At 35.1% G+C, this 22625-nt stretch overlaps 1 protein-coding gene across 1 annotated transcript in view; it reads left to right on the forward strand.

Moving 5' to 3' along the window:
• The window catches only part of DSG1 (desmoglein 1), a 35164-nt gene extending 15895 nt beyond the window's left edge, over positions 1–19269 (forward strand). Inside the window, exons 8-16 of the mRNA XM_072829129.1 lie at positions 1656–1790; positions 2097–2282; positions 4390–4649; positions 5708–5847; positions 7498–7833; positions 9257–9390; positions 9722–9794; positions 11825–12033; positions 14528–19269. Of these exons, the coding sequence (XP_072685230.1) occupies positions 1656–1790; positions 2097–2282; positions 4390–4649; positions 5708–5847; positions 7498–7833; positions 9257–9390; positions 9722–9794; positions 11825–12033; positions 14528–15562 (2508 nt within the window). The 3' untranslated portion in view covers positions 15563–19269. The remainder of the gene's footprint in view (positions 1–1655; positions 1791–2096; positions 2283–4389; positions 4650–5707; positions 5848–7497; positions 7834–9256; positions 9391–9721; positions 9795–11824; positions 12034–14527) is intronic.
• Positions 19270–22625: the final 3356 nt, after the last annotated feature.

The following is a 22625-nucleotide window of genomic DNA, read 5'->3' on the forward strand; positions in this document are numbered from 1 at the left end:
TTTTTAAATTATATAACCTTTTCATATAATGGTAATGATATAAGAAATATCTTCCAAATGAAATACATTAATATATTTCATAGTGAAATACTTAAATACATTTTAAACTGTTATTTCTCATTCAATCCTACTTGATATTTCTCTCAATTTAAGAAAACTATATTCTGAAAGTACACAAGAATATACATAAGGCGGAGGCACAGCTGTACTCTTCTTTTAAAAGTGTGATCTATAATGAAATAAATTTAAGAAACAATTGCTATTATGTCCCCCATCTTGGTAGGTCACAATGCATGAACATGGTAGAAGCTCCAAGCATTCTTACAGGCTAAGAAATTTATTTATCTTTCTTTAACCCAGAATATCCTAAGCTCATCTGAATATGAGCCAACAGAACTCTTCTTTTTCCTTCCTATATCTCACCTACTGACAGCCCAGATTATTTTTGGAAATTAATCAAAATGATGGATAGCAATTGAGTAACATTCAGACAAATCTTTTCACTTACAAATAATATAATTAGTGATAGTTAGCAAGTTAGAATCAGCATGGTTTCTATTAATACCATATGGTCCCATTATTTAATACAAAAGTATCAATTTTTTTATCATTTTTAAAATACTGATAGGATTTACCTGATCTGTATTTTAGAGATATAAATGAAGTTTTATTTTTGAATTGATAATTAAAATTTATTTTAATTATTATAGTTATTTTGAATGAGATCTGTTCAATCTCATGAACAGAGACTGTTAATGACTGTGAACACTGTTAATGACCCCTAGGTTTATAATAAATCAGATGATTTTCACACTTCTTAATGATCCAAATCCTATCAGTTTCTAAGTTACCTCTATCTTCTTTTTCACTTGTTCAAAAATAACCACTAGAAGAAATTTACTATTTACTTTTTCTCTCTCAAACTTCCTTAAAGGGGCCAGTGGGATTCCTTTCATACAAGAGTTTTAGTAGTGAAGAGATCTAAAAATGAAAGGAACTCTGTAGTCACTAGCAAGCCACCAAAGCAGACATTTTGAACCTAGAGTCCATGGAGAGACCTCAAGATGTCCCTAACAAAGAATCTTCTAAAATTATATCCACAATTTTGAATAAGGATGTGTGTATACACGTGTGTGTGAAAGGCTTCTCTGCTTTTGCTGACTTCTAAAAACTTAAGCACCATTGAGTAGAATCAAGAAGATAGAATTATCAATGACTCCACTGCTTCAGCCCACCATCCTGCCTCCCAGAAATGCAAACCATTTGTTATCTCTTTATTTTCTTGTACATTTCAGGGCTGATTATTTACAGCATGGAATTTTCATGTCATAAATTCTTGATAAACCTAATCTCTCTCCTCCTAAGCATTTTGGTCCACTTTACCCTTTATAAACTTTTTTCAACCTCTGGACATGAGGCCTTTAAATGTGTTTTCTTTTAAATGATGCTGGATAAGCATTGCTGGAAATAGAAGTGGCAACTGTTTGTGATATTTGATTCATGTGAGATATGTGGATTTTCAACATTCTGTGTTACCCCTATCTCAATCATAAATTTGTGTAAATGTTGAGCCAACATTTTAAAAGAATTTTGCATGAGACAAAATACGGACTGTCTGGATCAACTATGACATTTTTTGTAATGTGTGCTTTTAGCAATATAGCCAGTATTCCCTTGCTGTGAGAGGCTCAGACCGAGATGGTGGGGCAGATGGTATGTCAGCAGAGTGTGAGTGCAACATTAAAATCCTCGACGTTAATGATAACATCCCATACATGGAACCGTCTTCTGTAAGTATTTGTCCTTGAAATTAATAACTTTAATTCATTACATTCTAAAATTTGTTCAAACAATTCTATTTACAGAGGTGCATGTTATTTTTAGTGACATACAACCCAAATGCAGACACGTGTTTTGTCTTATGCTTGTTTATATATTACATAGGAAAAATATATGTATTTGGACAATGAAGCATGAGCCTATAAACACAGATCTCATTTCTAAGTAATGAATGACTGTAAACTTTCTTTGTAAGTCCAGAATAGTTCTTCTCTCACTCACACAGTTGTTAAGATTTTTTTTACTTCTTGTTTCAGCATATGGTTAGAATTGAAGAAAATGCTCTATCTCAAAATTTGGTCGAGATTAGAGTAATCGATTTGGATGAGGAGTTCTCAGCTAATTGGATGGCAGTAATTTTCTTTATCTCCGGAAATGAGGGAGGTTGGTTTGACATAGAAATGAATGAAAGGACAAATGTGGGAATTTTAAAGGTTATTAAGGTATGGTATAATTATCCTAAATATTTTGTTTTCTTGATCTTTTTCAAAATGCTAGTCTTAAAATAAAATGTTAACATGTCACAAAATTGAGGGGGTGAAAGAATAAAAATTACAGTTTTAAAATGATATATGATTATAGAGCTTTTTTAGCAGTTTTTCCGTTTATATCACTTTATAAAAACTGGCATTAAATTTGAACTTGAAACTCTCTTCTATTAGTATACTACTCTTTCAAAGATCATATAAACTTAGAGCATTTCTAAAAATGAATCTTATTTTATGCTTACAACAAAGTATAATCAATCCTTAAGATTTTGTTTTAGATGTTTAAATAATACTTTTTAAGCAGATTTCACATGACCTTAAAAAATATGTCTTTGTCAGCATTGTACATTAGTTATCATGCACTGAGAATATTCATCATGTAAATTAAAAGTTGTTTAGTTCTCTAAATGTTAAATGAGGTGTTTATATAAAATTAAAATTAAATTACTGTAATAGTAGGATTATCACATTCCATTCTTCCTGTAGCTCCTAATCAGGGCTTATTATGTATATAAATATACTAGAGATTTGGTCTAAGTGACAAAGATTTGGTCCAAGTCAACAGAATTCTCCTACGTTCCCTACATTAAGGATCCACCTCATGAGTGGATCATTGAATTTCCTCTAAGAGTTGGGGGGTAAAATGTGACTTCTACAGAGCTAATAGTGAAAGTTTCAGCCTGTGCTACAAGACTTGTGGAGTCTATTTTTTAAATCTGCAATAGCTATGCATGGATTGTGTATGATACAGGCAATATGTATTCTTTATGGTAAAATGTATTCCTTTCTAAACTATTTCCTTCCTTCATAATAGTCCTGGGAAATAGACTTCAAAGGGATTTTGTTCCCAGAAGAATGTGTGATCATTTATCTTATGTCTTCATAAAGTGTCATCATGCCTATAGCTTCCATTTACTGAGGCAGGGTGCGGATACCTTAGTTTTTTCCTCACAGCATCCCTGCAAATTAGGATATGCCCATATTGCAGATAAATACACTGAAGTTGAGAGAGAGTATGTAACCCACTCAAGTTCTGATAGCTAGTAAGTGGTACAGTTGACATTCAAACATAGATTTCTCTAGCTATTAAGTTCATATTTTCTCTACTACTCTATGATACCATGCTGGAGAAACAGTCCTAATCTATTTCACCCTGAACTACTATATTACTTTAAAAAATTAGTCTAGTTATCCTCAATATCTCTATCTGTAAAATGGGAATAATGTTGATTTTTCTCCCAGGCATGACATTATATGTTAATTCCTTTGTTATATGTATGTATGTATGTAACGTATATGTGAACATGATTTTATAGACAACGTTAAAGATTGAAAATTTTACTAAGTACAGAGTTTGTGAATTGACAGTCATCTAAATTACTCTCAAGTGAAATTTAGAAAAAATATATTTGGGGCTTACAGGCATAATGCATAGTTGTCTGTGAATTTCATAAGTAGTGGATATTGACACCGACTTTCATAATGAAAATGGCTACTTGAAATATTTTTTTCCAGAATATATTGAAGAAAATAAGTATTTTTATTATATTTATACTTTGTTCTATTTATTACTGGGCTTATTGAGAGAAGTCACACTTACAAAAGTAAAATTTCTTCTAAATAGTTCTTTATGGAGAAAACCAGTCACGTGATTGAACCTACTAGCTATTTGGCCCATACTTTGTAATAAATGGAGCTATTTGTGAGAAAAAATGAAATGACAGAAGCTAACTTAAACTGTCTTTGTGCTACAAAATGCATGGATTTGACCATCTATATTATTTTGAGTTTTTAAATTTGTTTGATGGATAATTATAACTCATGTCATGTACTTTCAACTTTTTTGACAAAAGATCTAGGGCAGTTGGATTTTTTTCTTCCTATATTTTCATGTGTTTATATTGCATTAAAGATAAAGACAGAATAGAGTGTATATTTGTATGTATTTATATTTAATTAAACAAAGGGATGTAAAAGTTTTCTGGCCTATTATCAAAGGATCTGTCTTTCTTCCAGAATGTTTTTTTCTTATAGTGAAACTATCTCACTCTGTATTTTCTAGCCCCTAGATTATGAAGCTGTGCAGAATCTGCAACTTAGTCTCGGTGTCAGAAATAAAGCTGACTTTCACCATTCAATTATGTCTCAATATAAAGTCACAGCAACTGCAATCTCTGTGACTGTGTTAAATGTAATTGAAGGTTCAGTGTTTCGTCCAGGTTCAAAGACATATGTAGTAAGGAGTGACATGGGACAGAATTATAAAGTGGGAGACTTTGTAGCTACTGACCTGGACACAGGTCTAGCTTCAACAACTGTTAGGTAAGACCAACATTTTCCAAATAATTTTTAACATATATTGAACTTAAGTATGTATGTTCTTTTTAGAAATTTTAAGTATCTGAATTAAAATATTTTTCATTATTTTTGAAACCATCATTCAATCATAAAAAGTACTAACTAGTGAACTATTATTTAATTCACAGCTTTTACCTTAGGAAAATATAAAAATTGTGCAAAAAGTAAAATGCAAAAAATGTAAAGATGCAAAATGTGGAAAATATTGGATCTTGAAAGTTTGACATTTCTGTATTTATGTATTTTATTGGTCATTTAGCTGATTACCATATATCATGGTTATTCCCCTAGAAGATTTTATGGACTGATTTTCCTATTGCAAATGGGTCCAGATTGAAATCAATTAGATTTAGTTAGCTCATTTCAGTTACTCTCTTCACTTTAGTGGCATTTAATATTGATAAACTATCTTGTATTCCACAGATGTGAGTTCACTGAGGGTAGATCATCCTACCTTCCCCACCCCACTCTGATCCTCCCAAAGTTCTATCCAGTCTTTGAGTTTAGCACAGTGCTTAAGACAGGGTTATTTAACCAATGTTTAACAAATATGCAAATGAGGAAATTCAAAAGAAGTCCTATAAAGTCATCATATATATGGGAAGGGTGAGTGAAAATAGGGAGATAATGAAGCACAAGCTGATGGAGAAGTAACTTTTTTGGTAAGAGAGTTAGAAGGAGCCCAAGAGGTCCCAGGATCTGGGTCTTCCAGGATAGTTCTAATGCTACCAAAACCAAATGAAAATAAGACTGTAAGAAGCAAAGATTATTCTGACATCCAAATGGGCGTGAGGTAGTTCCATCAGAAATGACTGCTAACAATTCATTTTTCTTAAATTTAAACCTTTTCTATTTCTGAATGTCTTCAAACAGAAGGCACTACCCTGAAAAAAAAAGAAGTCTCTAATAATTGCAAATGTTATGCAGAGGTTATAACCACTGACTTGAAACATGCCATTTATAATCAAAATCTGCCTCTTTTAGAAAGCTGACATTAATTCGTACTGTTTCGTCAAATACAGATATGTAATGGGAAATAATCCAGCTAACCTACTAAATGTTGACTCAAAAACAGGCGTAATTACTTTGAGAAATAAAGTTACCATGGAACAATATGAAATGCTTAATGGAAAATACCAAGGAACAATTCTATCTATAGATGGTAAGAAATCAACTTAACTTTTTTCCTGTCTAGAGGAAATTATATATACATTCAGAAATTAAAGTTTTAATTGTTGTATTTTGAAATAACCCTTTCCCAAAAACAACAACAACAACACAACAAATCATACTGGGTATTATATAATCAAATTTTTAATGATATGAGAGACAACATAACTCAGTGGCCAAGTTCATGAGCTCTAGAGTGAGACTGGATTGGTATCTTGTACCATCACTTAGTGGCTATGGGATTTTGGAGAAGTCATTTAACCCATTTATTCTTCAGTCTTTTCTTCTGTAAAATGGGACACTAACATGGATTTAGAGATCCCAAATAAGCTATTACATGTAAAGCACTTAGAAGAATGCTAGTATTCAATGTTAGTTCTTACTAATGTCAATAAATGATTTTTTAAAATTGTATTCTTAAATTACTTGCAAATAATTAGTCCAGAAGCAAAGTTAACTTTACATTATTTTTGGAAAGTTGATGTAAAACTTCATGCAAAGTAGCATGTTTGTATTATGTTTCCAAACCAACAAAATTAAAATTAAGCTGGTCACCAAAGGGATGGGAAAGGGGAGAGATGTTGGTCAAAAAGTACAAACTTCCAGTTACAAGACGAATAAGTTCTATGGATCTAATGCAGAGCTTTGCCTTGTGATCATTAATGACAATGCAATTGCTATATACTTAAAAGTTCCTAAAATAATAGATCTTAAATGTTCTCACCACAAAAAAGAAATAGTAGTCATGTGAGGTGATGGAGATGTTAGCTAATACTATGGTGGAAATCATACTGCAATGTATAAGTATATATCAGAATGACACACTGTATACCTTAAGTTTATACAATGTTATATCCTATTTATAAAGTTAAAAGAAGATAGCAGGAAAAAAGGCTTATCATGGAATTTTAAAAAATTGCTTAAGACATAACTACATATAAATAATTGTAAGTGGGTTATAGAAAAGGATAATGTTCCATCAGCATCATTCCTACACTGTAGTAAGAATTATTATAATCACCAATGTACAGCCAGAATCTCAGAGTTATGAAAGATTTCTAACCTAATAGGACGTGTTGGGGAAGAAGCTTTCCTATACAGTGGATGCTAGATTTTGGAAATCTTATCACTGAAGGAGAAAAAAAAAAAATCACACCTTGAACTTTCAGTATTGTGGGTTTTCTGCACTGAGCAATTCCTAATCAGAGATTATCACATATTCAAATCCTATGGAAAGCAGATAGTGCCAATGTGATGAATAAATCTCTGTCAAGGTAATTTAGGAGAGAATAAAGCAATTAACTACTGCACGTAAAATACAAATACAAGTAGCTTCCATTCATTTAAGTAGTATGTGGACTATGACTGATTTATTTATCTAAGGTGAATGACAGCACATACATGACATGGCATTTACTGTTTATATTTCTCAACATATGGGACAATCTTTCAGGAGCACGAATATTCATCATGGTTTGATTTAAAAACTGAGTCACAAGTAAGGGATGATTTGTGAAGTTACTGAATTCATGGGAATAAAGATGTTGACATAAGTTATTAACTCAAAAAATGGTTTTATCTTATTCAATGATTATTATACTAAATGTATTAAATATATCTTCCATTTTGAATCTTGTTGCAGATGCTCTTCAAAGAACTTGTACTGGAACAATTAATATTGACCTTCAAGGTTCTGGGTGGGAAAAAGATTCTGAAAAAGTTACCAGTTCACAAAACAGTGGAAGTTCTACTGGAGATAGCAGTGGAGGTACAGGTGGAGGTGGCAGAGAAAATCCTAGCGAAGGTGATACCACTACAAACACAGGTGGCAAAACTTCCACTGACTATGAAGACGGTGAAACCCAGACACAGAGCAACAACAACCATCAGGAATTAGGTAGTAATAATCTGTCAGATAATGTCCATTTTGGTCCTGCTGGCATCGGACTACTCATCATGGGATTCTTAGTCCTAGGATGTAAGTACTTTTAACAATCCTATTCATATGTGTCCCTCTCCCTGAAATTATGGGGAGGAGATAAGCTTTCTGATCCTATGATAAAGAATACTTTATAAATTCTTATTTTGTGCACTTATTAAGAAATGCCTATTTGCTGGTGGGTCTGTAAGATGAAAAAATCAAACTGCTTGACCCCTTATAGTGCAGTGGAGGATAAAAACTTCTTTGCATTCAATCTCAGTGCAATGGGAGAGTGCTATCACAGGCAGGGTTCAGATTGCTATTTAGGTAAAGAAGACAATCATAAATGATCCAAACAATCAGAAAAGGCTACATAGAGAAAGCAAACTTGCAGAATGTAACATAAAATACACGAGAAGAGATAATTCCCCAATTTCAATTTTTTAGCCCTATTAACTATTAAGCAGCATTTTAAAATTTTAAAATTAAGTACTTTATAAAAGTAATTTAATTACCCAGGTGTTGATTATCTCTACTGCAAGTAATATATGACTTTCACTTTGAGTTTATTGTTGATTGCCTTTGGGTAGCATAGTTTAAAAAATATTTAAAAATTATATATTTAGGGTCAAATACCTCTAGATTCAAAGCTTTCTCTAGCCCTAGCAAATTTTCAAGAAAGCAAAATACATAGGATTCTCTTCCTCCTTTCTTTCCTTTTCCCCTCTCTTACAATCCGTTCCTTATTGCTATCTTTTCTATGTTCTTTCCCCTCTACCTCACTTCCTTCTTGTTTCTTTCCTTCCTTTGTTGTATTTTCTATGTACACATCCTTTCCTTCATCTGTCCATTCATTCCAAATCATTTATCAAGATTCTATCATATAAAAGGCTCTGTGCTAGACATATATTTAGATGAACAAGAAAATCCAACTAGGTTAACAGAAAGACATCATTTGGCAGTGTAATATTCTCTATTTGTGCAAGCATGCTTTCAAGAAAAAAAAAAGCCATGTAGAGGAAAATAATAGAGGGAATAATTACTTGAAGCATGAGTAAGATTTTACTGCTGAAATTACAAAGGCAGGCATGGATGAAAGAAAAAAAAGTGAAGACATGGAAGAGGAACCGTAAAGACTCAAACATACTGCCTGTTTTGTGCAGCTCTCTTTTTTGACTCTAACATTTTCCTGAGTAATGACAGCAAAAAGTCTCATCTGTTTTAATAGTATAATACTATTTGTGAGTTGAATACTATATAACAAATGAAAATTGATTGTAGTCTAATATACTGAAGCTTACAATGATTCTGATATCTGACCATGACTCAGTTTGCTTATCGAAACTTTCATAATAATTTTAAAGTCAAATGCAGTTATATTAGGGTTTCAAATTTAATCATACAAAAGCAAGTTATTTTTTTAATGTGAAGTTTTTAACAGAAGTTCCTAATTCCAATATTCATTTCCTTTCACCAACAGTGGTCCCATTTTTGTTGATGTGCTGTGACTGTGGAGGTGCTCCTGGTGCAGGAGCTGGCTTTGAGCCTGTCCCTGAATGTTCAGATGGAGCAATTCACTCATGGGCAGTAGAAGGACCACAGCCACTTCCCACAGTAAGTGGCTAATTTGTAAGAAATGGCTTTGGTGGTCCCCAAAACTCAGCTTCATGTACATGAACCAAGATGTTGGCGATTGCTCACAGCCTATCTTATTCTTCATTCTGGGATAGCCAATGTGAAAAATGAAGAGAAGTCAAAGGTCCATCTGAATTAGATGGAAGTAACCAGGAAAGACTTTCTAAATGAGGTGCAGGTTTTAAATGGATTTCAGAAGTTTTATAAATAATGTTATTTTAGAATCTGGGGTATTTTGAGAACAAACCCAATATATAAGGATAGAAAGAAAAGAATGACTACAAGTGGGGATATGTTTCTTGTCTTTTAGGATGCGACCACGGTCTGTGTACCACCAATACCATCTGATAATGCAAATCTAATTGAATGCATTGACACATCCGGTAAGAAGTTTGCTTTTTGTTTGTTTTTTGTTTAATTTTAACAGCTCAAATGATGAAGGAATTCCATTCTGTCTTTACCTTACTATTTCTCAATTATCTTATTTGTCTTTAAAATTGTTTCTATCATTCATTTTTAGATGACTAATTTACAAATTAAATGGTAAGGGAAAACCTACAGTAATTATTATTCTTATATGTTGAATTTTTAAAGTCTTCCTCAATCATCAGAGAGTACTCAGGAAATGACTCTAGTAGGACCTATATAAGTAGGAGAGAAGAATTAATTACAAGTCAATTTTGGTCCAGGTTTTCTGTCTAATAGAGCAAACATTATTTACCAAAAAAAATACAGTTGACCCTTGAACAGCATAGGTGTTAGGGATGCCGATCCCTGTGCAGTCAAAAACACAAGTATTAACTTTTGATTTCCCCAAAACTTAACTATTACTTAACTACCAGAAGTCTTACTGTTAACATAAACAGTTGATTAACACACATTTTCTATGTTTTATATGTATTATATACTGTATTCTTACAATAAAGTAAACCAGAAAAAATAAATTGTTATTAAGAAAATCATAAGGAAGAGAAAAACATTTACATTACTAAATTGTATTCATTTAAAAAAAAATCTGCATTCAAACACACTCTGACCTCAGCTGCTATCATGACAAAGAAAAAAACTGCATCCATTCTCAGCATGTGCATAAAGTTGACATAAAACGATTTGTCTGGTTTCTTAAATTGAAAGTAAGTGTATGAAACACTATCAGAATCTTTCCAAGTTCTCAGCTGAGGCTGTGTGCAGGTGCTGGAGTCTCTCCTTGCACATAGTTAACCAAGACTTTTAAATACAAAAGGCCTTAAAACAGGGGTCTAGACCAGTTTGCAGGCAGAAGTGAGGGAATGATTAGAATGTCATAGCAAGAGGACAGCTACCATGCTAATAAAAAAATTCTTTTAAACTTTTTATTATCTTTGAAAACTGTTGTACCATCTTGCCTTTTCTCAGAGTAAACAAAAATAGATATTCTCTTCCTTTTCTCTGGGTCTTTTTAAAACTTGTCATCATTACTTTCCTACTTGCAACTCTTTAAAATAGAAGAGGTGTAGGAATGCCCAGAACTTGTAGAATTGCACTTTATTCAAAGACTAGACACAGTGGCCTCTAAACCTATTTCTCCTCCTGATGTCTCCATTTTTGGTAATGACATCAGCTCCTCTTACCCCAGAAGCAGCAGCCACTTGTCTTTTCTATCTCCCTATTCTTTAACATCCAATCCATTCTCAAGACTTGTCAAATCATCGTATCCATCAGGATTTATTTATGCATTTATCCCTTCATTACATCTAAAAGCCTTTACACAAATCTGGAACAAAGCACAGTTAGAGGCACCAGAGTCATTAAAGGATGAAAAATACACTGTCCCTAAAAATCAAGATTTTTAACATATTAAAGCCATGGGGCACATACCCCAGTCTCAACACTTTCCCTATCTATGGCTCTTCCATAGTCTGAGCCATCATTTTGACTAACTTAGCTTGAACATGGTAACAGGTTTCTATTCACCCATCACATCTAAGTGAAAACCCAAGATTCTCCATGCAAACCTTCCCCTCACCACAGCCATGACTACTCCTCTGAAAGCCAGTGGTTCTTGGGTCTTCTTCTGGATGCCCTGTACTCCTAATGTGTTGGGGTATTCTTATACTATTCAGCTTTTAGAATTTGGGTATCCCCCCCAAACTCCCTCAATTTGAAATCAAACTCTCTAAAGCATAGGTTCTTATAACCTCTATGCAGCCCTCCCTCTTCCAGCATGACATATAATTAGCAACAAATAATTAACATCAAACAATTAACAAATTAACAAACTGATTAATAATATTATTTTGAACTCAATATTGCATTTATAGCCCTTTACTTATTGTCTAGATTTTACTTCAATGAGGAAACTTACATTATAGAAAGTTATTTTTGGTCTATAATATACCAGAAAAAGAAAACTTAATTTTATCAACACTTTTAGGGGTTTACACAAATGAGTATGGTGGCAGAGAAATGCAAGATCTGGGAGGAGGAGAAAGAACAACAGGATTTGAACTAACAGAAGGAGTTAAAACGTCAGGAGTACCTGAAATATGTCAAGAATATTCTGGAACATTAAGAAGAAATTCTATGAGAGAATGTAGAGAAGGAGGTCTGAATATGAACTTCATGGAAAGCTACTTCTGTCAGGTAAGGTTTCTTTTTTTTTTTTTTTTTTCCAGGTAAGGTTTCTAGCACTGTGTCTTCCTCTCCATCCTGTGCCCCCGGCTCTACTCTAGGCTACCATTATTCCTCAACACGGCTTTCGCAGGTTCCCAGCCTCTAGTCTCTGCCTGACAGTCATACAGCTGCTGGATAAAATTTCTATAATTCTGAACTAACCACTTTAATCCTCTACTTGAAAATAGCCAATGGCACCTAGCTCTATTTACCCAAGGCATGAGGTCCAAACTCCTTAACATGACAAGATTATTCATAAAATGACCCCTTCTCTCACCTCCAATTCCTCCTCACCACCAACTCCACATACCAAGTGTCCTTGCCTTATTCACACTGGTCTATTCCCCTCCATGCCTTTGCCTATGCTGTGTCTCTCCTGCAATGCTTTTAACCATCACCTCTTTCATAAACTCCTACTCATCTTTTAAGGCTCAATCAAATATTACTGCCTCTGGAGTTTTGCTGTTAACCCTCACATTCAAAATAGAATAGATGTTTCTTTATCTGTATTTCTGTAGTGCTCTGTGTATAGTCTTTATAGAACTTTATCATTGCTAAAATATGTTTCTATGTCTATCATGGTTTTTAGCATCTTGTCCATATGTTCTCTACATGTTGCCAGTACCTAGCTCAGCTCCAGGCACATAGTAAACATTCAGTAAGCATGGGTTCAAGAGCCATAGCACACTTCCAGAATATTCTAAGAACTGGTAAGAATTAATTTTGCCACCCTCAGGAGACAGAATTGTCTGTGGATATGCACTATATGATACTTAAGCTTTCAGGAATTTTCTATCCCTGAAGCAGTCTCTGATAGATTTATATTCTTCTACATCCAAGTCTAAAATATCTTCTTTAACTCTCCCATTGGTTTAAAGGGAGGCTGATTATCTTGAAATAAAATACTAATGAAAGCCTTTCAAATAATGGGAGATAATAATAGGAGACTTGTTGAAATCCACAGGAATACTTCCTATCCATGTCCCTACAAGTGAATGTTATTTTCATGAAAAGTACAATTCTTCCTCAAAACTTTTGCACCTTGCAACTCCTTCTGCCCAGGACACTCTATCTGCTTTATTCCACCCACTGCTTTATTCCAACCGCTACTCAAACATCACTTTACGAAATGCTGCCCTTGGCCACTCTATCACCCTATCTCTTCACTCTGTGCATACCACCTCCTAACAAATATGTTTATGTATTGTCTGTCTCATCCTACTAAAATATAAGCCCTGTGAGAGAGAGACTTCAAATGTATTTCTTCACCCCTACATTGCCAATTTCCTAATAAAGTGTCTGGCATACAGTACAGATTCAAAAATATTTTTGAATGAAATAGTGAAATGACTTGGTTTGCTAATACAGATATTTCCGATACTTAACCTGAAAGTTTGCAATCCAATATTATGAAGGACAGAAATGAGATAAAAGTGCACATGTTTGGGACACCTCGGTGGCGCAGCTTGTTGAGCATCCAACTCTTGGTTTCAGGTCAGGTCGTGATCTCCAGGTTGTGAGATGGAGCCCCAAGTCAGGCTCTGTGCTCAGTGGAGAATCTGCTTGAGATTCTATCTCTATCTCTATCTCTATCTCTATCTCTCTCTCTCTCTCTCTCTCTCTATCTCTATCTCTATCTCTATCTATCTCCATCTCCATCTCTATCTCTCTCTATCTCTATCTCTCAAATTCATAAATAAATCTTACAGAAAAAAGTGCACGTCTCTGGGCTTTAGCTTTGAATTGAAGAAGATCCTATTTTAAAAAATCTTCAGTTTTGAATCCCAAAATGGCAAAGACATGTTCTGTTGTTTTGCTGGAAAAGCCATCTTGAAGTAAATCTTCACAGAACCATCAAATTCACTCCGCTGGAGAAAGGAGAGTGCAATACTGAATGAGCCCGAATCAACTATGAGCTACCTTTTATATACAAACAAAAAAAGAAAGAGAAAGAAAGAAAAAGAAGAAAGAAAGAAAGAAAGAAAGAAAGGAAGGAAGGAAGGAAGGAAGGAAGGAAGGAAGGAAGGAAGGAAGGAAGGAAGGAAGAGGGGAAGAAAGAAAGAGAAAAAGAAAGAAAAGAATAGAACCTCCCATACACACACACAATTGAGTGTACTTAATGTTCAGTGCTTCTAGGTATCTCCTTCCAATTTGGTTACAAAATAATTCATGTGATTTTTTTTGCATGTACTTTTGTATCCAAAGTGCACTATGATGAGGGAAGTCCATTTAAATAAATTTTAAAAATCAAAATGTATTAACAGGATTACAGTTAAAATAATATCCAACCAAATTCTTTCAAGAAATTATATGATGATTTTAATACATCTCTAGTAGAGGTTAGAATTTTGTCCTATATATTCTTCTTTGATAATGCCCCAGAAGCAAAAAGAATGATAAAGACTTCTATTATTGTTAAATATGTATCCATAATTTCATTTTTCTCTTTCCTCTACAAATCTAGAAAGCATATGCTTATGCAGATGAAGATGAAGGACGTCCATCCAATGACTGTTTGCTCATTTATGATATTGAAGGTGTAGGTTCTCCTGCTGGCTCCGTGGGTTGTTGTAGCTTCATTGGAGAAGATTTGGATGACAGCTTTTTGGACACACTGGGGCCTAAATTTAAGAAGTTGGCAGATATCAGCCTGGGAAAAGAAGTTGAACCTGATCCCTCTTGGCCACCTGAGAGCACTGAACCGATTTGCCCTCAGCAGGGAACAGAGCCCATCATTGGTGGACACCCACCCATCTCCCCACATTTCGGTACTACCACAGTCATTTCTGAGAATACCTACCCCTCAGGACCTGGTGTACAACATCCTATGCCTATTCCTGATCCTCTGGGCTATGGTAATGTCACTGTGACCGAGTCTTACACCACCTCTGGCACTCTGAAGCCCACTGTCCATGTTCATGATAATCGACATGCATCAAACGTAGTGGTGACAGAGAGGGTTGTTGGCCCAATCTCTGGCACTGATTTGCATGGAATGTTAGAGATGCCTGACTTGAGAGATGGGTCAAATGTTATAGTGACAGAAAGGGTAATAGCACCAAGCTCAAGTCTACCCACCTCTTTGACTATGCCTGATCCCAGAGAATCATCAAATGTGGTAGTGACAGAAAGAGTAATCCGACCAGCTTCTGGCATGATGGGCAATCTAAGTATACACCCTGAGTTATCAAATGCCCAAAATGTGATTGTGACAGAGAGGGTTGTTTCTGGCTCTGGCATAAGTGGTATTAGTGGCCCAGCTGGGATAAGTGGAGGCAGTGGCCTAGTTGGCAGTGCAATGGGAGTAAGTGGTGGTGGCATTGGGCTGAACAGCCTGGGAGGAGGTGGTGGCCTGAGTAGCAGCATGGGGGGCACAGCCACCATCGGTCATGTGAGGAGCTCCTCTGACCATCACTTTAGCCAGACCCTTGGATCTGCCTCCCCTAGTACTGCCCGAAGCCGAATCACAAAGTACAGTACAGTACAATATACTAAGTAGCCAGGATCCCAGTACATTTGTTCTCAGTAATGGTGATTTAGATTCCATTCCCACCACCAAAAAACTAATGATGTGTTTGATGATGTGCAGGTAGGTGCTAAAAAACTGTGGAACAAGGTCAGAAACCACAATGAGAAAGACGGAAACAGTGCTATTGGGCAAGAGCTCTCCCTAGCATTTGTAAACTTTTTTCTTATATTAATACTTATGGAATCATGACAGTGAAGTAAAACTTGAGACAGGGTCTTCTTTGCTTCTGTGTGGCCTGTCATATATCTCCAGCACAGGGAATAAATTAAACTCAGTCATGCAAAACCACTGGCCTTAAGATGGCTATCTGCACAACTCTCCTTACTCTGTTTTGATTTGCCATGTAGCTCAGGCAATATTAAAAAAGGACTAAACATGTAACATGAGCTCACATATGTAGGAAGAATTTGAAATATGTGCTAAGCACCTGGTCAGTTTCACAGATAATAGGAATAAAAATCCAACCATGTATTCAGACCATGATGAACCATTAAAGAAAACAAAATCTGGCTACACAATCCAGTTCACAAGCCATCAAGCACTCCTACCTTAATAATTGCACTAGATAAAATAAACCTCAAATGAGGAACAATTTCCTGGGAGGAAATTTCCACAAGGGAATGGCAATAGGGGAGATTCATTTGGGGAAAACTGGAAATGTCTGAACCTGAATCTTGAGATGGGGCCTCAGCTAAAATTCACATGGAGTCCAGGAGTTTTCTGATTCTAGTTTGTGTTTTGTGGTAGATGTGAAGTTGCAGAATATCACACTCGTTCTTCTTATCACTGTAGCTCTTACCTAAAGGCAGAAAGCTTGCCAAGTATACTTCTCTGACTGAAGCAAGTAACACCTGACATGGTTGTCATCCCTAATGGTAAATTACCTTCCAAGGAAGCAGATGGATACCACTTTGTATTTTCAGATGTGTGTTTAGTAAGTGTTATTCACCTACATCCAGCTCTCTATTATACATCTCTTAAGTTAAAATAATTTACTTAAGCTGAGCTGTGAAAAAACTCTGCAGTATGGTTAAGCTTTGGGGGGATTTTTTTAAGGGGATCTAAAAAAAGTTTTTAGAACATGTAAAATGTTTAATGGGAAAAGTTAGTTCTGTAAAGTAATGCTGTACTATTAGTTTTAATTGAGTTTAGTACTTTTAAAAACAACACTCTGCTGCTATTTTAAAGAGGTCAACCAAAACCTTTTAACAGAGTTGATGATATTGTGTTAACTTATGTGAAATTGTACTAGACAATCCCATATCCTTACTCTATCTCACTCCCTAACTAAATTTTCTCACTAGAATAAATCTTATATTCCTTATTTAATTTGTTGATAAAACTCTTGGCTTATATAATATTCCAATTTATAGATAGTTCCCAAATTATATAGTATGATATATTTTTCTAGCTTCAAAATTTAGCAATATACTATTTATGATAAGCCATTTCTGTGTGTTTGCTATATAGTAATACCTGGTTTAAAAAATCTCTAAATAGAACCAAAGCATTCTTAGACAGGGATAAACTTGCTATGGCAAGATAGAGAATTTTTTTTTCTCATTTCTAAATTCAGTGTTGATATGAGCTCACTAAAGTGAAACTAGATATGACAAAATTGTTCAAGGACTATTCCCTGTTGATTACTCAAATTTCCCAAGGTATTACAAAATCCAAGAATAGTCAACTTCCAACACTTTTCAAAGGGAGCTAAGGAGTGAACTATTTTATCAGAGCTATTTTGCTCTATGTTATAGTAGATGATGTCAATATTTTCAAAGCCACAATATACATCTTATTTTACATCTGTAGTCTATGTGAAATTTTGATAGTCTGTAGCATGTCAAAATGCAGAGGTGTAAATAAAGTCATTTACAGGGACTCTTTTATTTCTTTCTCCCATTTGGGGAGGGGGGAGCTTCCATTAATGATGGATAATCTTTCCAGAAATAAAGTCAAGATGTATTTATTGAAATATGCTTGATTATGCTGGATCCAGGAGTTTGAAGGAATAAAAATAATTACTAGTTAATTAATTCAAGGGAATGGTATCTGACCAAAAGTAGCTTCTGTGTCACTTTGATTTCTCATCAGAAGTGTTTTTTAAAGACTCTGGATATCTTCCAAAAAAGTTTTTTAGATTGTCTAACAAATGCCAGAGTGACCATCTTTAATAACTGTTGTTATGAAGATCCATTAGTAAAAAACCATGGAAGATATAAAAAATGACAGTATTAGTTGTCAATTTTTCTAGGAAGATACTTTCAAATAAATTTTTTGTCAGGATTACACACTGATGTTCTAACTCTTTATTCTTAAATTTTAAAATTATCTTTTTAAGATACAGTTCTAACAATCCTTTAAAGGCATGTCATTTTTTCAATAAACAACCTGTGGGCATAAATCAATTCTCCTCTGTAGATCCTTTACTCCAACTCACAGACCTTAGGTCATTCTACAGACCTAAGATATGGAAATTATTTTACAAGTAAATGTTATAATTCAAATCTATATTGGAGGCTGAATCTCAGATCAACATGCTCTTAATAAAAGGGAGAGGAAAAAATAGTAGTTTAAATGTTCTGTGTATAGAGTTTGAAATAAAGTGATGGTCCTTAGGGTCTGACTTCCTAAAGATATGGTCCTTAGGGTCAAAAATTAGTGTGTCATAAATATTGCATAATTTGATATCAACCAAATTACCATCCTGAGCTAATTTTAACATTTAGTTCCAGATTTGTCTGCTACATATTATTAGTCTGTATGTATATTGCCAAATGTAACTATATGCACTACAAATTTACAGAAAAGTTATCGCCTGGGGATATATTTAGGGCTTCATCTGGACATCTGTTCTACACTGCCACATAGTTTTACCCTTATAATCTCCATTCAATGTAATTTCCTGACAATTTTAATCATATAGCTTCAAAAATTACATAGTTGCTCTAACTGGATGTTTTTAATTATATATACAATTCATTTCTGAATTTATACCAACATCTGAATGTTGGTATAAATTGGTATAAATCAACCAAGGTGTAACACATATGATACCCTCTGGCTAGAATAGGAATTTAAAGGTTTTATCATCATTGGCTAGAAGAGCCAGTTTAGGAAAGACATTCAAAACCCAAAATGAACTTTTAAAAGTATTTGCCACATTCTCCCATGCCTATTTAATAAATTCCAACCTTTTGTAGGATTTCTGGTATTTTTAAGACTTACTTCACTTTGCACTGCAATACACCAGTCTACACAGATTACTAGTCCCCGTGAAATAGAATCTGCATTCTGGTTCTAGATTGTTCAATTTATATTAGGACAACAGCACGAATGGATCAACCTATTAGCCATCAAAGAATTTTAAAACAAGGAATAATCTATTGTTTAACTGTCTGTATTCCTTCCATTTAGTTATATTTGAATTACTAAACACTATCATCAAGCAGTACCTAGTCTTATTTTTTTCTTTTGCTATTTTACAAGTATTTTTAAACTCTAATATTCATCTTTGGTGATGTTTAAAACAGGTGCTTTCTTTTAGGTTTCAATATAAAAGTTCTTGGCTCATTTGGGCAATAGTTCCTTGCTTGGTCCTCCGTTGGCTATTTTAAGTCAGTTTGTAATTTCCAAAGACTTATGTTTATGGCAATAAAATGATTGGTATGCTTCCATTATCTTTTCTGAATTTTAAAGGTGGGGCGGTTTAGACTGTAAGGCATAATTAGAGGTGTTCAAATCAAATGATTATTTTCAGCCCATAGGAGGGAAGAAATACTTTATTTTCACATTGTTAAAACTTATTTACATTTCCCATTTTCTAGCTCTTTTTTTCCCCCATTGTTTACTGAGGAGCCTCCTCTGCAGAGTACTTGTCAGCAGTGTCCAAGCACTAATAAATAAATGACAGGGATCCCTGGGTGGCGCAGCGGTTTGGCGCCTGCCTTTGGCCCAGGGCGCGATCCTGGAGACCCGGGATCGAATCCCACATCGGGCTTCCCGTGCATGGAGCCTACTTCTTCCTCTGCCTGTGTCTCTGCCTCTCTCTCTCTGTGTGACTATCATTAAAAAAAAAAAAAAAAAAAAAGACAAAAAGCTGGGATTTTAAAATTCTGTTTGAAATTTTTAGCATCTTTATATTTTCATCTTTCTCTCTTTCATACTCTCATTTATATTTTTGTTTACACTAGCATTGTATTTCTTTTAAAATGGATTTTCTTATTAGTTGCTTTTAAAATCACCCCCTTTCATCTTTATCGGGAATGCATCTCTTTTTTGCTCTCCAATGCCACTTTCAGAACATGATCACGTTCACCTTACACAAAACCTTATCCTTTCCAGACTCATGTGATCTGCTTGTATTCCTCTCTCTCTCTCTCCTGCTTGTGTCATTCATTGACCTCCCAGCAATGTCCTCACTTTTACTAAAGACTCATATTCTGACACACAGTCCATTGCGATCTTTCCAACTCCTGAAAGCATTCACAGTAACTTAAGTGACTACAGGGGTGAGGCACCTGACCCCCGTTTTTCTCCATCCCACCTCAGCAGGGCAGTACTTTGGGTGCCCATTTCAGTCTTCACATCCTCTGATCACTTCCTCCTTATCCTTTCAGTTCACTTGCTGAAGTATTCTGATTGCACAATTCCTCCACTTAATCAAAACTTCTTTGCTTTCACTCTCCCTGCTTTCTACTATCTGCCACCCCACTTCCCTCTGTGTCTAATCAAGCGTCATGAGCTTAAATATGCTGCCTCTTGGTGAATGCCTTCAAACTCCTTGCCCTGCTCTCCCCTTTCATATCCCAAATCTTTCATTCTTCATCTCTGTCCTCACACAAACAGCTCAGGTGTGACTGACTTTTTTTTTTTTCATTTTGAATACTTAATCTCAAATCTCAGTTTAATATAAAATGCTTCCCCACAATCCTACCTCCATCTCTGATAGACTTCCCATCTCATTATACTAGGTCACTATTCCATACCTTCTCTGTCCTCAAAACTCCTGCACCTCTTCTTTCCTCCTCATTCTTAGTTGATGACCCAATCTTATTGTTCACCTGACCTATACATCTTCCTGTACTTGTACTCTCTCCCCCCCCCCTTATTACAATGGAGTTGGTGTTCTACTTTTATAAAAAGACAATCCCCAATTTGTGCTCAAGAACTTTGCTCTTTCCCTAATAGTCCTTTTTGGAAACCATCTCTCTCTCTCTCTCTCTCTCTCTCTCTCTCTCTTTCTTTCAGAGCATGTTCATCAGCACCCCTCCATAGAATTACTGCCTCATTTTTTGTTGGTTTCACAAACTTTTTAAGACTTATAAACACATGACTTTTCTTTCCCATGTCCTATCAAACTTCAACCCCATCCCATCAATCCACTAAAATGGCCCTTGTCAAGTTTAAGACCTACAGATTGCCAAACACAAGGTCCACTTTTCTATCCTCATCTTTATTAACCTGTGGAAAGAATCTGAAAAAATTAACTATTCTCTCTTCCTTGCAACAGTTTTCATTCTTGGCTTTCATACCATCCTTTCAAAATATAGCTTATATTTCACTGCATGAATGAATAAATTGAATGAATTCTCTCTTATTTTCCTGTTTCTTTGCCATCTACCCAATTATCAAATGATGGTGTTCCCCTTAAAGTTTGATCCTATGCTCTCCCCTTTCTACACTCTACACTGTCTCTATGAGACCTCATCAAAGCCTCTTTTAAAATGTTCAAAACTAAGCACACTTGTGCTCCCCAGTACTCCGTCCCAATAAATAGAACCCACTGCTCAAGACAGAGACTAAGTACTCGTCCTTGATTTCATCCCTTCCCTCACATCCCTTTCCTTCATCTGATCCATCAGTATGTGCTAATGACTTTGACTGAATCTATAACCAAAACATAGCTCAGGCCATCCAATAGCTTCCATCTCCATATGGTCACCCCCTCCTAGAACTGTATCTTATCTTGTCTATTTCCATAGTGGCCTTCTTCAAACAGTTTTCTGCAGATAAGCTTATGTGGCCTTCTTAAATGTAAATCAGATTAAGCCAATCCTCTATTTCAAGAATTTTAATAGATTTCCATTGCATAGAATCCTAGAATGGCCTATAGGGATCCATAGGTACTAGAATAGCCTATAGGGACCCATCTGATCTGGTATGAAAGATGATGGTGGAAAGATAATGGTGATTTGGACTAGAATAGTTGTAACGGAGAAGGCGGAAAGAAATGAACTGAGGAAATGTTTTGACCTCTGCCATGAGAATTCACTCTGTGTGGCACATTTTCCTCCTTGTTTTCATATGGTTACATTGTTTTCATCTTTTAGGTAGCAATCTAAGTATCATTCCCTCAGAAAGCCATTCACTCATTCATTCATTTGTTCATTCATCCTGCAGATACTTAGTGAATGCCTAACAGTGTTGATATGACAGCAACAAAACAGATAAAGTCCTTCTGAGTTTACATTCAGGATAAGGAGTAGGGAAGGGGGCAGGTCTGACAATAAACAGGAAAATAAAGTGTGCTAGATGGCAGTAACATGTCTATTGAGCAGACAACTGAAGAACATTAGGAAACAAATCATGTGGCTATCTGCGTACAAGACATTTCAGGTAAAGGAAACTACAAACCATAAACAGTAATGAGGTAGAGAGAGAGAAGGAAAGCAACAAGAAATGAAATCTGAGACATAACAGGGATGAGACTGAGTTTGAGCTTTCAGGTCATTGCAAGAATTCTGACTTATCCTAAGTGAAATAGAAAGCCACTGGAAAGCTTGGGCAGAGGAGTGCTCTGCTCAGATTTGGATTTTTGAAGATCACTTACAGCTAGCTCTCTTAATGAGGGACTCCTACTACCTGGTTTGACCATATAGTTTAATAGCAAAACAAGCAACAAAAATAAAAAGAAAAACCTTAAGCAGCTTAATAAAGAGAAGTTCAAAAGAAATTGGAAAAAGGGCCTTGAGAACTAGCTTAAATTCAAATTTCATTATAAAGTTTCTTGAAAAAACTCAAGCATAATAAA

This window comes from Canis lupus, chromosome 6, assembly GCF_048164855.1.
Source record: "Canis lupus baileyi chromosome 6, mCanLup2.hap1, whole genome shotgun sequence".
Taxonomy (NCBI): Eukaryota; Metazoa; Chordata; class Mammalia; order Carnivora; family Canidae; genus Canis; species Canis lupus.